General features: G+C 44.1%; 1 protein-coding gene across 2 annotated transcripts in view; it reads left to right on the forward strand.

Moving 5' to 3' along the window:
* Positions 1-24767, forward strand: part of vps41 (VPS41 subunit of HOPS complex) — a 160189-nt gene that overhangs the window by 116307 nt on the left and 19115 nt on the right. For both annotated transcript variants that reach the window (XM_078398325.1, XM_078398326.1), the window contains exons 17-24: positions 1321-1413; positions 2083-2210; positions 5089-5233; positions 7477-7518; positions 8312-8362; positions 11744-11881; positions 18306-18360; positions 22932-23072. In XM_078398325.1, coding sequence (XP_078254451.1) covers positions 1321-1413; positions 2083-2210; positions 5089-5233; positions 7477-7518; positions 8312-8362; positions 11744-11881; positions 18306-18360; positions 22932-23072 — 793 coding nt within the window. The remainder of the gene's footprint in view (positions 1-1320; positions 1414-2082; positions 2211-5088; positions 5234-7476; positions 7519-8311; positions 8363-11743; positions 11882-18305; positions 18361-22931; positions 23073-24767) is intronic.

Genomic DNA, 24767 nt, shown 5'->3' on the forward strand with positions numbered 1-24767 from the left:
CACAATCTTGAGACTGTCATATTCACAGCCAAAATAACCACAAACTAAGCTAAGACAAGACATAAGCAAATAATTTCAGGGGTCACAGTTGCATCTGGCAATAGCCCGAGGGGGGGGGCTTCATTTCTTCTGTGGGTGAGCTGGCATCCAAACCAATTTCCCAATAGAGTACTTGATTGTTATAACAATTGGAAACTGGAACATTTCATAAACATCCTGTTGCAGCATTTTCTCCGAGGATGGGTATGAAGCTCCATGCAATGCTTCAAAAGGCATCTGCCTGAGAGGTTTCAAGAATGTTAGTGACAGTAACGGCAGATATTAATTTCCCATTTAATATCCATTTCCTTCCACAGATTGTTCTGACTGAGTTCCTCCAGCAGTTTGTTTGTTTGTTTGTTTTTTTGCTCAAGATTACAGCATCCACAGGGTACTGTGTCTCCAGAAGATATTAAATGTTACTGTAGGCAAAAAATGCTGAAGTAACTCAGCGGGTCAGGCGGCATCTCTGGAGAGAAGGAATGGGTGACGTTTCTAGGTGTTAACCAACTGAACTTTGTTAAAGGTTGTTTTATTTTATATTCAGAAAACAGAAGCAAAATGGCAGCTGGCGTTCAAAGTTACAAGTCAAGTCAAGTCAAGTTTATTTGTCACATACACATACACGATGTGCAGTGAAATGAAAGTGGATTGTGCACAAAAAGAATTACAGTTACAGCATATAAATAAAGTTAATAAGTTACTATAGTGTAGACAAAAATTTAGTCTCTGGAGTTATAAAAGTTGAGTTGCACAAAGTTTATTTTGATAAAATATTTATTAAGATGAAGGAAGTACATTTGGCTCAGACAGACTTTCTATTGTAAAAGAACTTCAATACAAACCAAAAAACTGACAAAAATAAATAATTTGAGAAACCTGGAGAGGTTGGTGTGGATATATGTGGAACATTTTTTATATTTAAATGCACTTTATCTTCAATCTGATACTGTGTGAGGTTTGAGAGAGACTGACACAGCTAAACAAATTATCACTGTAGAAAATAACATTGATGGCAGCTATGATACACATTTAAAAATATGATAGTAATGGATAACATGTAGTTGGCATGTACTTTATTTAACTATTAGAACTGAAAAAGGGTCTCGATCCAAAACATTACCCATTCCTTCTCTCCAGAGATGCTCCCTGACCCGCTGAGTTACTCCAGCAATTTTTGTCTACCTTCGATTTATACCTATTTTTTCCTTAAATGTCACTGTTGTCAATATTCTCGTGTAATACTATATGTACTTATACCAAGTTATTTGTTCCTTTTAGGCAATTAGTAGATACTTGCCCAGAGGTGACCTGCGCCTGAGGCCTGCGATATACGAAATGATTCTGTACGAGTTCTTGGAGAGTGATTACGAGGTATGGTCATTTATGGATTGGCACAGGGCAATGGGAACGTGATGAGTGATGCTGGCCCAAAGATGTCAACTGTGACTGGGTGTTTTGATGGGTCACTGTTTGCACATTATCTTCTCACTGAGTCATTTACCATTTCTTTCTGGGATTCAACCACCCCGAGCCCGTGGTGATAACATCTGTGGACAACAATCAGTACCCCGTTCCTGCCTTCTCCCCATACCTCCTGACTCCGCTATCCTTAAGAGCTCTATCTAGCTCCCTCTTGAATGCATTCAGAGAATTGGCCTCCACTGCCTTCTGAGGCAGAGAATTCCACAGATTCACAACTCTCTGACTGAAAAAGCTTTTCCTCATCTCTGTTCTAAATGGCCTACCCCTTATTCTTAAACTGTGGCCCCTGGTTCTGGACTACCCCCAACATTGGGAACATGTTTCCTGTCTCTAACGTGTCCAACCCCTTAATAATCTTATACGTTTCGATAAGATCCCCTCTCATCCTTCTAAATTCCAGTGTATACAAGCCTAGCCGCTCCAGTCTTTCAACATACGACAGTCCCGCCATTCCGGGAATTAACCTAGTAAACCTACGCTGCACGCCCTCAATAGCAAGAATATCCTTCCTTGATAAGCCTGGGCTTTTAACCTAGGCATTTTGCTCTTCTTCTTCAGGGGTTCGCAGCCTTAATAAGAGAGTGGCCAGGTGACATATACAATAATATGGCCGTGGTCCGCTCCGTCTTGGATCATTTGGATGAGGCTCCAAATAATCGAACTCTGCTGACAACTCTAGCGGAATTGTGAGTATCTGGTTACACATGTCCATTTGTAACAATGCTGTTTTGGATCAAAGATCTCAGAGATTTTTTTTGCTAAAGCTACCAATTAGTAGATAGAAGAATGTAATGAAGAAAGTGACTAAGACATCTTGTTGTTGAATCTGAATATACAAATTATTTTAAAAGTGCATTTCGCAATTGCTTAAATGGGAGTCATTTTATAATGCCATTGGGGAGAGTACCACTAGATTAGGTGAACATGTCTAAGTGGCTCAAATAACCTACTGAGAATGCGAACATAATGAATGAGAAAGGTAATTCTGCACATTTGAATTCACTCATTGATAATGTCTCTGGACCAGCGTTTCTCAACCTTTTTACCCTTGTGGAACCCTTGAAATGATTTTCGTGACTCAGGGAACCCCTACATAAAAATTATTATATATCTTTATTAATCTCTTTCATAAACTTAAAGTTCATAAGGCAAACAACACACATAAACTTTTCATAAACTAACAAAAACATACATAAACACAAACTTTTAAATGATACTAGACAATAGACAATAGGTGCAGGATTAGGCCATTCGGCCCTTGGAGCCAGCACCACCATTCAATGTGATCATGGCTGATCATTCTCAATCAGTACCCCTGAACAGTAGACCAAGTGGACCGTTGGGCCCAAACTTCTCCTGTATTGGTGCAGCACCCTATCCTCCCCCCCCACCTCCCCTCTCCCTTCCCCCCCTTCTCTCCCATCCCCACCCCTCGCCCCTTCTCCTCCCCCCCCCACTCCATTCCTCTCAACCCCCCTCATCCTCCCTCCTCCTCCCTCCCTCCCTCCCCCCCTCCCTCCCTAGGAGATAGATTTAAACTTTAAAATATAACACTGATTTCAATGAAACCTCTTCCATTAGCACCAAAGGGACGACGGTGAGTAAGGTGGGCCTAAAATTGTCGTGCTATTGTGCACCATTTTGGCTGTAGTTCAGGAACAAACAAACAAACAAACAAACGAGAGTTTTAGTATATAGATAACAGGTTGAAGACTTTATTATAATACCCAAGAATTTTCCAAGAATATGCCGTACGTGTATAATAAAATTACAAATATGAAATTACTGTGTGGTACCTCAGCTGCACGGAGGCAGAAAGGAAAGCTCTTCAGCGGGTAGTCCATAGAGCTCAGAGGGCCATCAGAACACAGCTACCAGACTTGGAGGGCATCTACAACACACGATGCCTCAGAAAAGCCACCAGCATCCACAAAGACTCTTCACACCCCTGCAACAGTCTGTTCGAACTCCTTCCATCGGGCAGACGATACAAGGCCTTCTATGCCCGCACCTCCAGACTCAGGAACAGCTTCATCCCCAGGGCCATAGCTGCTATGAACCGGTCCTGCTGAGCCGGATGGCCACAACGCATAGATCAACTTGCACTTTACCCTGTCCAAAACTGTTACAACTGTTTCATTTTCGTTGGGTTGCTGCTGTCTAAATTACCTAAATTATTGCATCGTATGGGAGGCGCATTCCCAATCTCGTTGTACCCCTGGGTACAATGACAATAAAGATATATTGTATTGTATTGTATTGTATTGTATTAACACAAAAATGACTCCAAAATGCATTTACATATGAGTAGCCTATTTATCACTATTTCTCTCGGAACCCCTAGAGACCTCTCGCGGAACCCTAGCGTTCCGGGGAACCGCGGTTAAGAAAAGCTGCTCTAGAGCCATCTCCCCTCTGTTCTGTCTGATTATTTGCTATTCTGTGAACGCAGCTGCCGTGCCCAGGTGCACCCTGTAGAGGTTGGTTGTAGAGGGTTTGTAGCCATGTCAACAACCAGGCTCCTGAAGGGAGTGGGAGTCCGAGGACAGGGACTTCCGGCAAGCCGTCAGGTCGCTGTCAGAGGCTGCCGAGCGAAACAGCAACTGGCTGTGGCTGAAGAGGAAAGACTCCAATTAGGGCTGCAAAATGACCAGCAACAGGGGTAAAAACAGAGGGGAGCGCACCTGGGACGCCAGGTATCGCTGTTGAGCCCTCTGGAGGTGTCGTGGGGTAGGGATTGTAATACCAAGTCCTATAAGCTCAACTGAGTACTACTTTGTACTTGGCTATGTTAATTCTTATCCTTTCTTGTTCTGTACATATATATATATTCTGCAGGAGAACGTGGTGTAGTTTCATCTACTGTGCATTTGTCTACTTGTGTTTACTAGGTTAATTCCCGGAATGGCGGGACTATCATATGTTGAAAGACTGGAGCGACTACGCTTGTATACACTGGAATTTAGAAGGATGAGAGGAGATCTTATCGAAACGTATAAGATTATTAAGGGGTTGGACACGTTAGAGGCAGGAAACATGTTCCCAATGTTGGGGGAGTCCAGAACAAGGGGCCACAGATTAAGAATAAGGGGTATGCCATTTAGAACTGAGATGAGGAAAAACCTTTTCAGTCAGAGAGTTGTGTATCTGTGGAATTCTCTGCCTCAGAAGGCAGTGGAGGCCAATTCTCTGAATGCATTCAAGAGAGAGCTGGATAGAGCTCTTAAGGACAGCGGAGTCAGTGGGTGTGGGGAGAAGGCAGGAACGGGGTACTGATTGAGAATGATCAGCCATGATCACATTGAATGGCGGTGCTGGCTCGAAGGGCCGAATGGCCTCCTTCTGCACCTATTGTCTATTGTGTTCCTTTGCAATGATTGGTTTTGCGTAAAAGATTCATTATCTCCCTGCAATGTGATCGGGGCAAATGCAACGAAACAGCAACATGGAAGTGTGATGCGAAACTACTTACAATATTAGATATGTTGCATTAGATTTCTTCAAATTTGAAAGAGCAGGTTACACCTGGTAATGGAGTTAACAATTATTTTTTGTTGTTCTCAGGTACACCTATGACCAGCGTTATGATAAAGCCCTAGAAATTTACTTAAAGCTGCGACATAAAGATGTCTTCCAGCTCATACACAAGCACAATCTCTTTAGTTCCATAAAGGAAAAAATAGTTCTCCTCATGGAATTTGATCGAGAGGTATGTAAGTTTAATGTATACCATGCATTGGGGGGGGGACGACGACAAAGGACAATGGGGGATCTTTTGGGGGGAGGGGGGGGGACAAAATGCGGAGACGGCGTGCTTTGTAACTGTCAGCGCCTGAATGGTGGCCAAGTAGGAAAAGGGGAGATGCAACGTGACCTGGGTGTCATGGTGCACCAGTCATTGAAAGCAAGCGTGCAGGTGCAGCAGGCAGTGAAGAAAGCGAATGGTATGTTAGCATTCATAGCAAGAGGATTTGAGTATAGGAGCAGGGAGGTTCTGCTGCAGTTGTACAGGGCCCTGGTGAGACCACACCTGGAGTATTGTGTACAGTTTTGGTCTCCTAATCTGAGGAAAGACATTCTAGCCTTAGAGGGAGTACAGAGAAGGTTCACCAGATTGATCCCTGGGATGGCAGGACTTTCATATGAAGAAAGACTGAATAGACTAGGCTTATACTCGCTGGAATTTAGAAGACTGAGGGGGGATCTTATAGAAACATATAAAATTCTTAAGGGGTTGGAGAGGCTAGATGCGGGAAGATTGTTCCCGATGTTGGGGAAGTCCAGAACCAGGGGTCACAGCTTAAGGATAAGGGGGAAGTCTTTTAGGACCGAGATGAGGAAACATTTCTTCACACAGAGTGGTGAGTCTGTGGAATTCTCTGCCACAGAAGGTAGTTGAGGCCAGTTCAGTGGCTATATTTAAGAGGGAGTTAGATGTGGCCCTTGTGGCTAAAGGGATCAGGGGGTATGGAGAGAAGGCAGGTACAGGTTACTGAGCTGGATGATCAGCCATGATCATATTGAATGGCAGTGCAGGCTCGAAGGGCCGAATGGCCTACTCCTGCACCTATTTTCTATGTTTCTATGTAGGTGGCTGCTATTTATATACATTGTGTACGCAAGCAAAGAATCTCACTGTGCCCAGTCACGTGACAATAAAGTATTCCTATTTCTGCTCTCTGTTATTGCTTTTCACTTGATCAGATAACCTTTTAAAAATCAAGTCTGATGATCTCTCGTTGACATAGAATTTCATGGCGTTCTTCTATAGAATCGTGTATTGAGTGGGTTAGTGAGGCTCAGGGAAGATTGAAGAGGCAATATTGAGGTTGACTGATGCGGGGTAAATTAGCTAAATTCTGAGGAGACCCTTGAAGGTGAGAGCTCCAGCAAGCAGGGCAGTGTTCTGGGATACGATGGCCGAAGGCTTGTACTGATGGTAGGATGGTGAGGAACAGAATTGTACAAGGTCTGATTGGAAGAGTTTAGGGTGTGATGAAAGGGACTTTGTTCAGTAAGGTTAGAATCCGGGGGATTCTATGTACGACCTGATGGAATGTGTAGCTTTGCACTCACGGTCTCTTATCATGGGATGAGAGTAATTCCAACCTTTCCAGAATGTACATCATGAGTGGGGGGAGGGGGGGGGGGTGAGGGGCAGTTACATTGCACTGATTTTCCTCACTTTCCAAACTGTTTGACAGTTCATTCTTCGGCTTGTCTTTCATCCAGCTGTTCGTATCAGTGACCTCAGTCTTTTAGCACATCTGTCTTTCACAGTGGTTCACGGTGAGAGGGTAATCTGCATCTCGAACAGTAATTATTCATCTGTTCCTCGCAGTAAGAATGGAGGTAGTTAATGCTTAAAAAAGTCAACAGATACCAATCTACATGATTTTGTACTTGTGGTTGTGAAGTACCAGTGGATTAATGGATCAGGTAGAAATTATCTTCAGAGGTCTATTCGGTTACTTGGTAGAATTGCATACAAAGCCCTAAACGGGCTTGCCCCCCCTATATCAAAAATCTTCTAACCCTCCACTCAAACTCCAGGTCCCTCAGGTCGGCCGACTTCGAGCTACTGACTATCCTGCAATCTAGGCCTAAGAGCATCATCTCCAACAATCACATCTATTCTAATTTCTTGCCATGCCTTCAGTGGTTGCAGATTGACCCTCCTCTACAAAGCCATCTTTAAATCCATTCTTTGAGATTTTGCTAACTTTACACCTTTCATGCATCTCCATTCATTCCTCTGTCCCACTTAGGAAAAACGTTGGGGTATTTTCCAAGTTCATAGTGCCAGATTAATAAATTGTGCATTGTCTCTATTAAGACTCACTATAAGAATATGATCGTTCACTTCTGGTTTCAGTTTCTGATATTTGTTAGATAGCTTTTCCTAAGATTTATCTATTATTTGAACCATTGTATTCTCTGCTCCCTCCATAGCAAGCAGTCAACATGCTTCTGGACAATGAAGACAAAATTTCAGTAAGTTGTGAATTCTATTTACAATTCGTTCTCGCGTTGAAAACGCCTTCAAGACAAAACCAAAGAGGAAAGCTTGCATTCATTCAAAATCTTCCATGATAACAGCCATCAGCATCGAGGCCATTCTGTTATAACACGTGTTTCCGCCACACAAATTGGATATAATGAGAGCGTGAATTAAGGAACACTCTTTGCACGGACCCAGTGGGCCAAAGGGCCTGTTTCCGCGCTGTATCTCTAAAAAAAAAACCTTTGAAATTGATGAGCAGTCATTTCCAATGACACTGTATCACAAAATGCTGGAGTAACTCAGCAGGTCAGGCAGCATCTAGGAGAGAGAGAATGGGTGACGTTTCGGGTCGAGACCCTTCTTCAGACTGATGTACACACCTTTCCAAACTACACATGTCTATTAAACAATGTACCACCAATTACTCTATTAAACAATGTAACATACAGCCCACGGTAACTTAAATAAGCATGTTCCTATTGAAAATATCTTTATTTTTGAAAACCCTGCAGGAGGAAATAACTTTATTATTGGTCCCTAGTCCCTAACCCCCTTCCCCTGTTGACACCTTTGTTATTATAATGCAATTTTCTATGCCACGAGTTTTCTTAGAAATGCAACTCTCGGGTTATACCAGAACTACCTGTACTTATGAAATGAAATTACTTGTAAATATAGAAATTGTGGAAATGCTTGAGAGCAGTGTACTCTCGCAAAAAAAAAAAGGATAATCAAGTAACACTGTTGCTCTTCTGATTAATAACTGATATATATCTATTTAAGATTGACAAAGTTGTGGAGGAGCTGAAGGACCAACCTGAGCTGCAGCATGTGGTAAGTCTGCTTTCTCAGTATTACCACAAACACCTAATGCTCGCTATTAAGGCTCGCTATTTATATGATATATATGATATTGGAAGATGCAAAAATGTGGTTGAGGCTTTGCATTTGTCAGGTTTCTTTGCGCTTGTCCAAAGTGACATTTTGCGAGGCAGTGAAATGCCGGTAGTGAGGCAGAGCGGCTCGGACAGCTGCTTTTAAATATTTTATTCACATTCATCTGCCCCTTGCCTGAGGTTACTACACCATTTAAACAGAGATAACCGAGATCCATATACTTCATTATTTAAGATAATGCATGATCTGCTTTAAAAGTGACAAGGAAATCCAGCATTCATTATATTATTATTATTATTAGTGTTATGTTATTATTATTATTATTATTATTATTATTATTGCAATGATACAATAATATTATTATTTGGAATAATATAATAATATTATGAATATAGAATAATTCAGAACCAAGAAATACGGAATAATCTGTTAGCATGCAATTTTGAAATAAAGACACTAAAACAATTTGGATTTAATTCAAAAAGGAGAGCGATCATACCCAAGCCAAATTCATAAATGTAGTTCTATTTGGAGGAATGACACGTGTTGAACAAATGCGATTGGGCCAAGCCTTTAACAGGTGAATAAAAAGTAGTTGAAACTGTCACTGCACAAAAGCTGATGTTTCTCATGTGCAGGAAGGAACTGCAGATGCTGGTTTAAACCGAAGATCGGCACAAAAAGCTGGAGTAACTCAGCGGGCCAGGCAGCATCTCTGGAGAGAAGGAATGGGTGACGTTTCGGGTTGAGGCCCTTCTTCAGACTGAAGGGTCTCCTCCCGAAACGTCAGCCATTCCTTCTGAAACATGAAATTAAAGTGGCGAGTGGAAAGTCCAGGATCGGAGATGTGCAAAGATTGGGGGCGGGGGGGGGGGGAGTTTGATCGCCACAGGGATCTGTGCTGCCATCTTGGTGGAACCAGTCTGATGCTGAAGGTGCTCTTCAGGTTGACCAGTGTGTCATGGAGGGGGTGAGCAGTATAGTCCAAGACGCTCCGCAAAGGGTGCTGCACCAATGCAGGAGTGGTTTGGGCCCAACGGGTCCACTTAGTCTAGTTGCAAATAAATCTCAGCACAAATGAAACCTCCACAAAAATGTAGTCTGACTTACTGAGCAAACATTGCCATAGATATCAACAGTCACCATCATTGCTCCCTCCAATAACTAACTTTGACGAGATCAAGCCTCACTGATTGTTTGCAGCTCTCGGTGGAGACCAAAGAAATTAAACTTATTGTTCACACCCAGAGACACAAAACATGTTTTAAGATCTGTTGTGCAGAATATTTTCAACTTATAATTGTTTTCATCGTGTCCAGTGGCTTGGTGTTTTAATTTAAATTTCAGTAGTTTAAAAAAAAACTGTTCGATCTTAGGCCCCCTGGGTCATGGCTGACCATGGGTGATGCATCCTAGTTGGCTGCATGCTCCACACCTCGGCTAGAGCAGCGTCGCTTGTGGCTGAAGAGACCGATGTGGGAGTGACAGTCTCTGTCGCAAAGGTCACATTTGCGTGCAGTCTCTGGTCTGTTAAAGTTGCTGCGCTCCTTTCTGCGTGCCCGCTTGTCTGCCGCTGCATTCATTAGTGTCTCTTCCCCCGTTTTGAGATGTTGGTTCAGGGTACCTCTCCACCTCGTGCGGTCAGCTGCAAGGCTCTCCCAGGACTCCACATCGATGTCGAGCGCCTTCAAATCTCTCCTGCAGACATCCTCGTAACGTAGCTGAGGGCGGCCGATGGTTCTCCTCCCAGATGTTAGCTCTCCTGTTCGATCAAAACCCTTATATATTGCAGTAAACCAATTTTCGGCTGCGTAATCAAACAACAGCAATAGGGCGGCACGGTGGTGCAGCGGTAGAGTTGCTGCCTTACAGCGAATGCAGCGCCGGAGACTCGTGTTCGATCCTGACTACGGGCGCCGTCCGTACGGAGTTTGTACGTTCTCCCCGTGACCTGAGTGGGTTTTCTCCGAGATCTTCGGTTTCCTCCCACACTCCAAAGACGTACAGGTATGTAGGTTAATTGGCTGGGCAAATGTAAAAAAATTGTCCCTAGTGTGTGTAGGATAATGTTAGTGTGCGGGGATCGCTGGGCGGAACGGACCCGGTGGGCCGAAGGGCCTGTTTCTGCGCTGTATCTCTAAATCTAAATCTAAACAAGTTGGCATTTTCAATATATCAAGGAAATATTTTGTAAAGAATTTTTTTTTAAAAGATATACATATTATGATCTATCACTGGATTGTGCTCGTTCAAGGGCAGAATCTGCTTTCACCAGATGCAAATATGTGGAAAATTGCAAAATAAGTTATACTCAAAAGTGGTGCCTGTGTCAATACATTTGCGTTCAAAGTAGGGATCTTGGCCCAGAGTGTTTATGTAATATTCCAGCGATGGCATACTAGCATGATTTGTGTGTACATTATGGGGAGTTTACTATCTGCACTTTTCAGATTAGGCACTGCTTTGATTTGCTTCCTGCAATTTAAAGCCGAATAAAACTTAGGCTTTAAATTGCCTTTAAATTTAAATTTAGGCGGCACGGTGGCGCAGCGGTAGAGTTGCTGCCTTACAGCGAATGCAGCGCCGGAGACTCAGGTTCGATCCTGACCACGGGCGCCGTCTGTACGGAGTTTGTACGTTCTCCCCGTGACCTGCGTGGGTTTTCTCCGAGATCTTCGGTTTCCTCCCACACTCCAAAGACGTACAGGTGTGTAGGTTAATTGACTGGGTAAATGTAAAAATTGTCCCTAGTGTGTGTAGTGTTAATGTGCAGGGATCGCTGGGCGGCGCGGACTCGGTGGGCCGAAGGGCCTGTTTCCACGCTGTATCTCTAAATCGAAATCTAAAAAAATCACCATTGCTTGACTCTGGGCAAAAGTAATGGTGGTCATATGGGCTACCCATCTTTTGGAGCTTCAATCATCAAGTTGCTTCCACTTCCGAATTATTTTGAATGTTAGTACAATTGGTCCTGTAGGGTTATTGTAACTCTTAAGACCAAATGGATTTGGTTGGAATGGCATGCCCTGAACCTAACATGACAGTTGAACGCTTATTACAACCTTTCATGATAATTACCGGCAATCTTAAAATTATACGATTCTATTCACATATATATCCTTGCCTCTTTTAAATGTGTTGATTTTGTACCACCTACATCAAGGCTCTGTTTTCTGGGAGGCCGATGGAAGGAAATAGCTGAAAACGTATTTCTTATTTACCATACGTGATATTACTAATATTCTTTCATGTCTGTCGGAAAGTTTTGTTGAGTATTTATGGGCTGCTCTGTTCTAACTTCCACTTTTCTTTAAACAGTACTTGCATAACCTATTCAAGAGAGATCACCATAAAGGACAGAGGTTCCATGAGCAGCAGATTAGCCTGTACGCTGAATATGACCGTCCAAGTCTGCTGCCGTTCCTGAGAGACAGCACCCACTGCCCACTGGAGAAAGTAAATTGGTCTTGGTAACTCTCTGTAATGTGTCTCTCTTTGCAGGTACCGCCGTGAAGGGACATTTATTCACAAAATGCTGGAGTAACTCAGCGGGTCAGGCAGCATCTCAGGACGTTTTGGGTCAAGACCCTTCTTCAGACTGATGTCAGGGGGGGGCGGGACAAAGGAAGGATATAGGTGGAGACAGGATGATAGAGGGAGAACTGGGAAGGGGGAGGGGGAAGAGAGGGACAGAGGAACTATCTGAAGTTGGAGAAGTCAATGTTCATACCGCTGGGCTGCAAGCTGCCCAGGCGAAATATGAGGTGCGGTTCCTCCAATTTCCGGTGGGCCTCATTATGGCACTGGAGGTGGCCCATGACAGAAAGGTCAGACTGGGAGTGGGAGGGGGAGTTGAAGTGCTCAGCCACCGGGAGGTCAGGTTGGTTAAGGCGGACTGAGCGAACTGAGTGAAGGGAGATGTGTGGTTATTTAAAGGTGCACCAAAAATAACTATGTCCATGGTACACAAATGCGATTTAGCCCAGTTGTTCTGTGCTGATGTTTATGTGCACATATATCTTTACTTTCCAGTAATCAATTTCCACTCTGCCCCCTGTGCGTTCAGATCAAACCTCAAACTCAGTACATTACTGCCATCTGTACATCAGTACATCACAAACAAAAATCTTCAATTACTCTTTGACCTTTCAATAGCTGTCTTGTGTTTATGGCTACAAAAGGTCATAGAATGATATAATACAGAAACAGGGCCTTTAGCCCATCGGGAGTACGTCAACTATTAACCATCCACTGATCTTAAACTAACCCATATTATTTTCCCCATATTCCCATCAATCCATCCCTCGTATAATCTACCACTCATCGTTCACTAAGATGATCCACTGACTGCACCAAAGTGTTACCCCTTCATTACACTTACATTGAAACAATCTCTCCTCATTCAACTGATCCAAGGCCTTCATAATTTTAATGCACTTCAGCAATAATTGAGCAGCGTGTCATGGGACTGATGCTTATCTCCCATGTTCATATCATATCATATCATATATATTATGCCTTCTGCTTTTGCAATCGCTGCATGCTGTGGCCAAAGTAGGGACAGCAGAGAAATGTTTGTTGCCATGTTAGTTTCTGACATTCTTTCAGCCATGATCATATTGAATGGCGGTGCAGGCTCGAAGGGCCGAATGGCCTACTCCTGCACCTATTTTCTATGTTTCTATTCAGTTTCTGACATTCTTTCAAAGATCTACAGACATTGACTAGTAGTTGCTGATAACACGGGATGATTACATCAAGATTAAAAAATTGCCAGAGTGATACAAAACCACCAGATTGGGTGGCACAGTGGCGTAGAGGTAGAGTTGCTGCCTTACAGCGCCAGAGACCCGGGTTTGATTCCGACTACCGGTGCTTGAATGTACGGAGTTTGTACGTTCTCCATGTGACGGTGTGGGTTTTCCCCGAGATCTTCGGTTTCCTCATTTCTGACACTCATAGCGAGAAACTTGTCTTAAATGTCCTCTGATTTATTGTAGGAAGCCACACAGTTCAAGAACTGCTCAGATCAGGCAATAAATGATATAATTGCAGTTACTTCCCCATCACAAGAATACATATAAAAATAAAGATGATATTGCGTGCACATTTTCGTGACCTACATTACCCAATTGTCATTGTATCCCACTGATATCTGTTGGCTTCGAAGGTCGCTGTTCCTTTATGGATGACGGTTCGCCAGAGTTTCCTGGCCTTGGCATTGGTTTCTCAATTTCCGATGTCGATTTCACATTTCTTCATGCTGGCTTTTAACACGTCTTTGGCCTGGAAAAATTTGGGCAAATTATTGGCCTGGGAAAACAACTCTCCCCTTTCAGAGTCACAGTCAATCAGTGTGGAAACCAGCCCTTCGGCCCAACTTGCTCACACCGACCAACGTGACCAATCTACACTAGTTCCTCCCGCCTGCATTCGGCCCGTATCCCTCTAAACCAGCGGTGCATAACCTTTTTGGCCCCACGTTCCCATCAGGCATTCTTGGTCAGTACCGTGACCCCCCCTCCCCGAAACAAAAATTGAAGGGGAAAAAACAGCCCGATTTATGAAAACATTTCTGCCAATACTCAGTCAATGGGATGGGATAATTTCATTTATGACCCCTTCATGACCCCTTCATGACCTCTGGAAAACTCCCAAACGACCCCCATGGGGTTCAGGTTAAGAACTGCTCCACAATACCTGACCTATTCATCTACCTGTCTAAATGTTTTTTAGGTGTTGTGATAGTACTTGCCTCAGGTACCAATTCTGGCAGCTCGTTCCATATACCTTCCACCCTTGAGTGAAAATGGTGCCTCTCAGGTTCCTATTAAATGTTTCACCCCTCACCAGAAGCCTATGTCCTCTGGTTCTTGATTCCCTTACTCTGGGTAAAATACTGTGTGCGTTTACCCTAGTTATTCCGCTCATGATCCTAGACACCCCTATAAAGATTACCCCTCATCATCGTGCACTCAGGTCCCAGCCTGCTCAGCCCGGGCAGCGCAGCGGTAGAGTTGCTGCCTTAGAGAGCCAGCGACCCTGGTTCAATCCCGACTATGGGTTCTGTCTGTACTGTTTGCAAATCTCACCCAGGGCACCTGCAATTTCCTCTCCAGCTTCCCAGAGTATCCTCGGATATATTTAATCAGCCCTGGGAAATTTGTCTACCTTCATACCCATTAGGATACCTTCGGCACCTTCCCAACCGTAATACTGATTACCCTCATGTACACTTCCATTTTCTGCTCCAAGTTCCCCAGTCCTCATGTCATTCTCCACGGTAAAAACAGAGGAGAACCAAGCATAGTGGACCTTGCCCATCTCCTGTGGCTCCACACAAAGTTGACCATTTTGATCCCTGAGGCCCTCATTCTCTCTCCGGTTATCTTTTTCCCTTGATGTACTTATAAAGTCTCTTGGGACTATCCTTAATTGTATCTGCCGGCGTTAGATCTGGTCCCCCTTGTGCCCTCCTGATTTCCTTTTTTTAACATGCTCCTCAGTCCTCAAAACTCCTCCAGGAATGCAGTTGATCACAGCTACCTACACTTGCCCCCTGCCTCCTCCTTATTCCTCACCTGCCTTGCCCATCACTCTGCCAGGAACAATGCATGTCCTGGACTCTTGCCAGCACACTTTTACAAACATCTATTGAGGGCGTGCAGCGTAGGTTTACTAGGTTAATTCCCGGAATGGCGGGACTATCATATGTTGAAAGACTGGAGCGACTAGGCTTGTATACACTGGAATTTAGAAGGATGAGATCTTATCGAAACGTATAAGATTATTAAGGGGTTGGACACGTTAGAGGCAGGAAACATGTTCCCAATGTTGGGGGAGTCCAGAACAAGGGGCCACAGTTTAAGAATAAGGGGTTGGCCATTTAGAACTGAGATGAGGAAAAACTTTTTCAGTCAGAGAGTTGTGAATCTGTGGAATTCTCTGCCTCAGAAGGCAGTGGAGGCCAATTCTCTGAATGCATTCAAGAGAGAGCTGGATAGAGCTCCTAAGGATAGCGGAGTCAGGGGGTATGGGGAGAAGGCAGGAACGGGGTACTGATTGAGAATGATCAGCCATGATCACATTGAATGGCGGTGCTGGCTCGAAGTGCCGAATGGCCTCCTCCTGCACCTATTGTCTATTGTCTATCCCACTTTCCCGACTTTCCTTTTCCTTCAAACAACCCTCTCCAATCAACTTGAGCGAGGTCTCGTCGAATACCTTCAAATTTGGCCTTCCCACAATTTAGTATTTTGGCTCTTTCTCTATCCATAACCATCTTAAACCTAACAGAACAGTGGTCGCTGGTCCCAAAAGGCTCCTCTATGAGCATTTTGTCCACTTGTCCCTCCCAATTTCCTGAGACTAGATCAAGTGTAACTCTCCCCCATGTAGGGCCCCTCTACATATTCCTTGAGGAAACTTTCTTGAACATATTTGAGAAATTCCACCCTGTCTAAACTTTTTACACTGTGGCAATCCCATTCAATATTTGGGAAAGTTACAATCCCCTACTCCGGCAACCTTATTTAGTCCTGCAGCTGCCTGCAATCTTCTGGCACATTTGCTCTTATTAATTCCCATTTTCAATTCGGGGCCAACAAGGTGATCATCCCATCCTGGGCAAATCATACTAATGTCAGCTATGACACCCTCCTTAATCATTAAAACAATACCCCCTCTTCTTTTATCCCCACCTCAATCTCTCCTTTTTTTATTCGTGTCATCACATAACTGTTTGCCAATAGCGAGCAAATGTTAGTGCCACGTGGTTGGCCTCTGCAAGATCCTTTACAGTGCGCGTGTCGTGCAGCACATCACAGCTCAGGAGATGCTCCATAGTCTGGAGGCCCCGTCCACACTCGCTGTCTGCCTCATCTTCAGTGTATTCCCACTTCAGCATGTTCCATTTGCTCCTCCCCACGCCTGTCCGCAGTCTGTTGAGACTGCGCCAGGTTATCCACGGTTGGTCGGATCCTGGTAGGAGTTTCTCAGAGGGATCGATTGCAATGTGAATGCCTTCCGGGGATTTCTCTAGTCTCTCTTCCCAGAGTTTGAGCCTTCTGGATGACGCACTGCAGTCCAGGGGATGGACAGAAGAGAGGAAACTTCTGCGTGATTTCAAACGCCGAGGCAGCAAAGGGTGGTCATCTAGGGGGTGTCTCTCATCCTCTGATTGTCTGAGACGTTCTTTTAAACTGGCTACAGCTCTTCTAATTCCAGGAGGTGCAATGCCAGAGAGTAGGTAGATGTTGTCGGTCTTGGTGGGTTTCACGCATCCACTGCTAGAAACAGAAAATAGGTGCAGGAGTAGGCCATTCGGCCCTTCGAGCCTGCACTGCCATTCAATATGATCATGGCTGATCATCCAACTTAGTATCCTGTACCTGCCTTCTCTCCATACCCCCTGATCCCTTTAGCCACAAGGGCCACATCTAACTCCCTCTTAAATATAGCCAATGAACTGGCCTCAACTACCTTCTGTGGCAGAGAATTCCACAGATTCACCACTCTCTGTGTGAAAAAAAACTTTCTCATCTCGGTCCTAAAAGACTTCCTCCTTATCCTTAAACTGTGACCCCTTGTTCTGAACTTCCCCAACATCGGGAACAATCTTCCTGCATCTAGCCTGTCCAACCCCTTAAGAATTTTGTACGTTTCTATAAGATCCCCCCTCAATCTTCTAAATTCCAGCGAGTACAAGCCGAGTCTATCCAGTCTTTCTTCATATGAAAGTCCTGCCATCCCAGGAATCAATCTGGTGAACCTTCTCTATACTCCCTCTATGGCAAGAATGTCTTTCCTCAGATTAGGAGACCAAAACTGTACGCAATACTCCAGGTGTGGTCTCACCAATGCCCTGTACAACTGCAGCAGAACCTCCCTGCTCCTATACTCAAATCCCCTCGCTATGAATGCCAACATACCATTCGCTTTCTTCACTGCCTGCTGCACCTGCATGCCTACTTTCAATGATGCAGCGCCAGCTTGTGTTTAGCACAGGATCAATCTTCCTTGCATGAGCTGAGCGCTCCCACACTGCGCAGGCATACTCGGCAGTGGATTTATATCTCTCCTGAAGCATCTTCACCCTGGAACATTAAGCTGCCAGTCCTGTACCTTAACCTGGTTTTAGTAATGGTTACAACGTCCCAGGCGCACGCGCCTATCCATGCCCTGAGTTCATCTACCTGACTTGTCAAACCTCTCGCATGAAAGTAAATGCAATTCAACCCAGCATTCCAGTCTCTCACCTGCCTCGATCCTGCATAGATCTACATTCATGATCTGAATGAAAGATTTGAATGATGCTGAGGGATGCTTTTACATCCACTTGTAAGAACAAACGTGACCATAATGTCTCATTTGCAAGGCTCCCTCAATAGTTCACTCGACTGTTGGATTATTTTCTGCGTCCAAACCCTGAATCTTCTCACTCGTTGGAAAGGTGTAGTATTAGTTGATCAAAAGCATACACAAGTGTTCATATAACGGTGAAAAATAATGAACAATGAGAACTAAAGATTGGACCAACAATGAGAGTACAACTAGCCAAGGCAATGAAATGGCCTTGCAAATGCTTTTTGCTCATCCTCTGTTTTACAATCCTATCAAAAGAAGGTTTCTGCTCCTGATTTCCAGGCAAGTTCAGAGCAACTACGAAGAAATAAATCCGATATGAATCTGTGAGACTGATTCCTGAGAGAATATCTTAAACTCTTGGTGACTGTACATAAAATGCATGCACATAATGCTTCCCAAAATACATCCCAAATCTTGCCCTCTCTCAAGGAAAGTATTGTTGCAGTAGAACTAAAATATTAACAATGTGAACTGGCAACAGCCTTATTTTTTTGTTTGTCTTTTTTCTCCACAGGCTCTTGAAATTTGTCAGCAGCGGAACTTTGTTGAAGAGACAGTTTTTCTTTTAAGTAAGAATATTTTTGTTGTTAGATATATTTTTGGGAGGAGTTGTGCTCTCTGGAAGAAAACTCTCTTTGGACAGGGTTAATTTATTTGAAGTGAAAAGATATGTGAAGTAACTTTTCTCTCAGCAATTGTTAACTGTGCGATGCATTGTTACCTAAATACTATTAGACAATAGACAATAGGTGCAGGAGGAGGCCATTCGGCCCTTCGAACCAGCACCGCCATTCAATGTGATCATGGCTGATCATTCACAATCAGTACCCCATTCCTGCCTTCTCCCCAAACCCCCTCACTCCACTACCTTTAAGAGCTCTATCTAGCTCGCTCTTGAAAGCAACCAGACAATTGGCCTCCACTGCCTTCTGAGGCAGAGAATTCCACAGATTTATAACTCTCTGAGTGAGAAAGTTTTTCCTCATCTCTGTTCTAAATGGCCTACCCCTTATTCTTAAACTGTGGCCCCTGATTGTGGACTCCCCCAACATTGGGAACATGTTTCCTGCCTCTAACGTGCCCAACCCTTCATACTCTTATATTTCAATAAGATCCCCTCTCATCCTTCTAAATTCCAGCGTATACAAGCCTAGTTGCTCCAGTCTTTCAACATACGACAGTCCCGCCATTCCGGGAATTAACCTCGTCTCTCCATCGCTACCAAAACAATTGAAACTGTCTTGAAAGATGCTTGATGCTTAAGAAATGTAACCTGTGTGCATTAAGCCCAAAAATTAAACCAGCCAAAATACTGTGGCATTGCCAATATCAAAGGTATCTTTCTTCTGTATTGAAATGGTTCTGCAAGAAAAGGGTTATAGCTTAAAATTTATATGGATGTCATCAAAATGATGAAGGTGGATTTATTAATGTATTTGCTGGCTAAAAGAGAGAGAATTTCCTTATCTTTTTAAATTTGGAGAAAATGCTCCCTTTTCCATTAATCTTGCATGTTGGTTTGCATCTTATTTCATGGCAAATGCTGCCCTCCACTGGCCCCTCCAACACAATGAGTGTAAAACCATCAAAATAGAGAGAAAGGGTTTGAATTAAATTCCTGGAGTATTTGGCGGCACGGTGGCGCAACGGTAGAGTTGCTGCCTTACAGCGAATGCAGCGCCGGAGACTCAGGTTCGATCTTGACTACGGGCGCCGTCTGTACGGAGTTTGTACGTTCTCCCCGTGACCTGCGTGGGTTTTCTCCGAGATCTTCGGTTTCCTCCCACACTCCAAAGACATACAGGTTTGTAGGTTAATTGACTGGGTAAATGTAAAAACAAATTGTCCCTAGTGTGTGTAGGATAGTGTTAGTGTGCGGAGATCGCTGGGCGGCGCGGACTCGGTGGGCCAAAGGGCCTGTTTCCGCGCTGTGTCTCTAAATATAAAAATCTATTTCAATACAAAGGAACTGGGCTCATAGTTCACAACAACAGAATAAGAAGCATTAATGTACAAGGAAAGTTGCCACAGGCAGATGCAAGATTAATTTCACGAATGCTTAGTGGCCAGTCCATAAGGGAAGTACTGAATTCAAATGAAAAGTTAAGTCCTATGGAAGTTTCACCATCTCAAGGCAGCAATTGATGAGTGATACAAGAAAATCAGAGCATGTCAGAGAGTTGAAAGAGATCGAGCTCACAGTGTAAACAAAAAGGGCCTAAACTTGTGAATCATACGATCTTTTAATATCTTAAAATTTTGACCCCACCATTTTTATTGTCCTTGCTTATCACAAACTGTTGCAAATATTGTTCAAAAGTGGTGCTGAACAGTTGCCTGTCCGAAGAAGGGTCTCTAGATAGAGCTCTTAATGATAGCGGAGTCAGGAGGTATGGGGAGAGGGCAGGAACGGGGTACTGATTGTGGATGATCAGCCATGATCACATTGAATGGCGGTGCTGGCTCGAAGAGCCGAATGGCCTCCTCCTGCACCTATTGTCTATTGACCCGAGTTCCTCCAGCTTGTTGTGACTGCCTGTAACACAGATGTGCAAAGGGACTGCATAGCATATTAAATGTTTATATTAACCATTTCATACAAGTATACCTACCGCTGTGGGAAGAACATAATCACAATTGTCCAATATGTTATTAGGTGGCACTTAACGATTTACTGTGCTGCCTGATAGCAGTTACAGGAGCCTCTTGGAAAATGGAGCCTTCGGGCAGTTTTGGTTTGTTGTTCACATCGTTTATGCCTGGGGTGATATTTTGCCATGCTCAGTTATGGATGCTACCCACTACGTACACTGGGCAGACTGCTGGCAAGATGTGTCTGGGCAGGAGATATTCATCCCATCAGATTCAGTTGGTTCCACAATTGCTCCAAACACACTTTCAAAGTCACCCCTCTTTTCTTATACACCGCTCAGCCAAAACATTATGACCTGATGAATCAAAATATTATGACCACCCGCCTAATATGCTGTTGGTCCTCCGTGTGCAGCCCCATACGCAGCAAGGTGTGATGCACTGTGTATTGTGACACATTCCTCCCGTGACCACCATCAAAGTTTTTAAGGGTGGTCAGTGTGGAAACAGGTTCTCTGACCCAACTTGCCCACACTGGCCAACATGTCCCAGCAACACTCGTCCCAACTGTGAGATAGAAGTTTCTCACCGACAGCTGGCTTGTCGCCAGGTATGGTAGCTCATTGCGGGCGCTGTCGCACGCTGTCCCCAGGTTCGCTAGGTTGTCGCAGATGCATTTAGAAACACGTAACATTAAATTAAGAAAAGGCATTTGAAGATACCATAAAATACTTGTGTTTAACCAATTTATTTACCGTCAGGACATTTGACGGGTAGATTGGAGGCGACAGTTTGACGGTCAGGTAAGCGTGGGAATTTTGCGATGTTTCCGAAGACGGTGTAATCTCTTAGCCGGGTCCTAGTTCCACAAAAAAAGTAACATTCAACCACTGGGCTCTTTACACCTGAACTTACATCTGTAAACCACGTTCTGGCTGAGCTGCCATCCATTTATTTAAGTAGGGCCGTAAAACTATGCATATTAAACTAAACTAAAAGCTGCAGGTAGAATAGATGCAACAGTTTTGAGTTCAAAGTTGGTTCAATTGGTTCAAACTTGCGCGCTAAATAAAAGTTTAACACTTTTAGCTCGACCTGCAATTATTATTATTTTTTTAAAGGCAAGAAGACTATTAAGAGATTTTTTTTTCAACGTAATTAAAACTCGAGCTTCCAGCCAGAAGTTAAACTTTGTGAAATGAACACCTTGAGCGGTTAACAGTAGTTGCAGTGACGAGCCTGACTGGTGAATCTGGTGTGTGTTACTGATGGGAAACCTTCACCCTCAATCCAGGGAGGTTTAAATAAAAGGCGATAACTAGCAAATGCTACAAAATAAAATATTCAAAGCAAGTTGTTTTTTTAAACCGTGTGGAGGAAGGAACTGCAGATGCTGGTTTACACTGAAGATGGAATATGTGAATTTCGGTCGGGACCCTTCTTCAGACTGAGAGTCAGGGGAGAGGGAAACTAGAGATCTGAAGAGGTTCAAAGAAGATCTTAAATAACATCGCACTATCAAACCTCCCTGTAGAAGTGGTGAAATGTACACCGGCAGGTTATCACATCTCTGGGGAGAAGGAATGGGTGACATTTCGGGGTCGACACCGTACTTCAGACCAAGGGTTTCGACCTGAAACATCACCCATTCCTTCTCTCCTGACACGCTGCCTGGCCTGCTGAGTTACTCCAGCTCTTTGTGTCTATCTTCGGTTGTCACATGCGTTCTGTCCAACCTGACTCGGCATTGTCGTGGTCATTGTCGTAGGGTAAAAGAAAATTTCTGCGATCTGCTACGACTTTGACAGTCGCCTAAAAATTTGCCTAAGTGGGACAGGCCCTTAAAGCATGGATAAAATAGATTATCAAGTTAGCCCAGAGCTACTTTCACCAGTGGTGCAGCAGTAGAGTTGCTGCCTGACAGCGCTTATAGCGCCAGAGACCCGAGTTCGATCCTGGCTATGGTTGCTTGTCTGTACAGAGTTTGTACGTTCTGCCCGTGGCCTGCGTGGGTTTCCTCCGACACTCCAAAGACGTACAGGTTTGTCGGTTAATTGACTTGTTACAATGTAAAAATTGTCCCTAGTGTGTGTAGGATAGTGTTCAAGTGCGCCGATCTCTGGCCGGTGCAGACTCGATGGGCAAAAGGGCTTGCTTCCACACTGTATCTCCAAACTAAACTAAAATTAGTTCTGAAGCATTCGTGGCAGCCTGATGTCATGAAAGGAGCTGTCTAATTTCATTTGTATCTTGTGTTCAATTCTGTGGATTAGGTTTCCAGAGAATGCATTGTAGCAGAGATTGTAACACCCTTGAGATTGCCAAGGTCACTCGCTTTTGATTCATGATGTTCATTTATCATTACTGAAGTTATTTAAAAGGAAAATTGGGTTGGGCTGCAAAACTAGCCAATAATCTGCTGCCACCTCTTCTTCCTGGCATTAAAAGTTTGTAATTCTCCGACTATCGTTTGTGAGAAGAGAGTGGGAATAAAATGGTGATGGGTTCTTTGCACGGCTGAAATGTAATGCTTGCCTTTCTTCCTCAGGCAGGATGGGCAATTGCCGCCGTGCACTGCAGATGATAACTGAGGAACTGCAAGATGTCGACAAGGCTATTGAGTTTGCCAAGGAACAGGATGATGCAGAGCTCTGGGAGGACCTTATCTCCTACTCCATTGACAAGCCACGTATGTAGATGATGAGAAGTCATCGGAAATATTTTCTCGAATTGGCTGCTATGTTTCGCTCCAAAATACACCGATCAGCCAAAACATTATGACCACCTGCCTAATGTGCTGTTGGTCCTCCGTGTGCAGCCCCATACGCAGCAGGGTGCGATGCACACTGTGTATTGCGGCACATTCCTCCCGTGACCACCATTAAAATTTTCCGTGACTTGTGCCACAGTAGACCTTCTGTCGGTTCGGACCAGACGGGATAGCCTTCGTTGCCCTCGCGCATCGATGAGCCTTGGGCGCCCAACACCCTGTCTGTCGCCGGTTTGTGGTTTGTCCCTCCTCGGACCACTGTTGGTAGGTACTCACCACTGCTGACCGGGAGCACCCCACAAGCTCTGACCCAGTCGTCTGGCCATAACAATTTGGCCCCTTGTCAAAGTCGCTCAGGTCTTTACTCCTGCCCATTTCTCCTGCCCATTTCTCCTGCATCCAACACATCAACTTCAAGAACTGACTGTTCACTTGCTGCCTAATATATCCCACCCCTTAACAGGTGCCATTGTAACAATATAATCAATGTTGTTCACTTCGCCTGTCAGTGGTCATAATGTTTTGGCTGATCGGTGTATGCTTATTTATTCACTCATAGAGTTGTAATTCTGTGGAATTCTCTGCTTCAGAAGGCAGTGGAGGCCAATTCCCTGGATGCTTTCAAGAGAGAGTTAGATAGAGCTCTTAATGATAGCGGAGTCAGGGGGTATGGGGAGAAGGCAGGAACAGGGTACTGATTGTGGATGATCAGCCATGATCACATCGAATGGTGGTGCTGGCTCGAAGGGCCGAATGGCCTACTCCTGCACCTATTGTCTATTGTCAACTTACATTGGCAAGATCAAATTCCCAACTTTAGATCCTTCAATGTCACCGTGGAACGGCAATCTACTTTGCAATTCTCTCATCTCCTCCTTCAGTATTTGTGCCCTGGTAAAATCTTAAATCATCCTCTCGTCTTCTTCATTCTCGAGTGCAGGCTCCATCTTTGCTTCCTGAAGTCCAAAAATAGTGTCAAGTCCATAAGTGATATAGACACCCAGGCTGTCAGATCTGGCAAAATCACATCTTCAGACCTTCCTCATTTGTCACTATCAAATTACTAAATGTCTGCCCACTTCTCTACCAATTTCCCTATTTTTCTTCCAGTTGTTAATGCTTCCTATCTTTTCCTTCATCACCTCTAAAAGAGGTCCAAAGTTGAATGGAATTATTTTTAACCAAGGTTCATTCCATTTATTTTCCTTCCCTTTATGTACGTAACCAGGGCACAGTGGGTCTGAGAAAGGAAGAATTGAATTGTTTCTCCACTCCTTACTTCCCTGCATGTTCCACTGAAATCCTACTGATGCTGCATTCTCAAAGCTCACTGTCTTTGTAAGAACTCTGGGTTTCTCTCCAAATAATTTTACTTACCTCTCTCCTCAGGATCTCTTGAAATTCACGCTGTATTATTTAGTAATAATCATTTTTACCCCTGAATTAACAACACCCTTCGTTATCACCTATTCCACGGACAACAATTGACCATTGTGGGCTCCACCTTTTCTGGGTCAACGATGCTGCCTCTGATTTGTTCTGTTCCTTTTTGTACCTCTAGTTTTCCTCCCTCCTGACTTCTCAGTCTGAAGAAGGGTCTCGGCCCAAACTGTC

The sequence above is a fragment of the Rhinoraja longicauda genome, chromosome 4, assembly GCF_053455715.1.
Source record: "Rhinoraja longicauda isolate Sanriku21f chromosome 4, sRhiLon1.1, whole genome shotgun sequence".
Taxonomy (NCBI): Eukaryota; Metazoa; Chordata; class Chondrichthyes; order Rajiformes; family Arhynchobatidae; genus Rhinoraja; species Rhinoraja longicauda.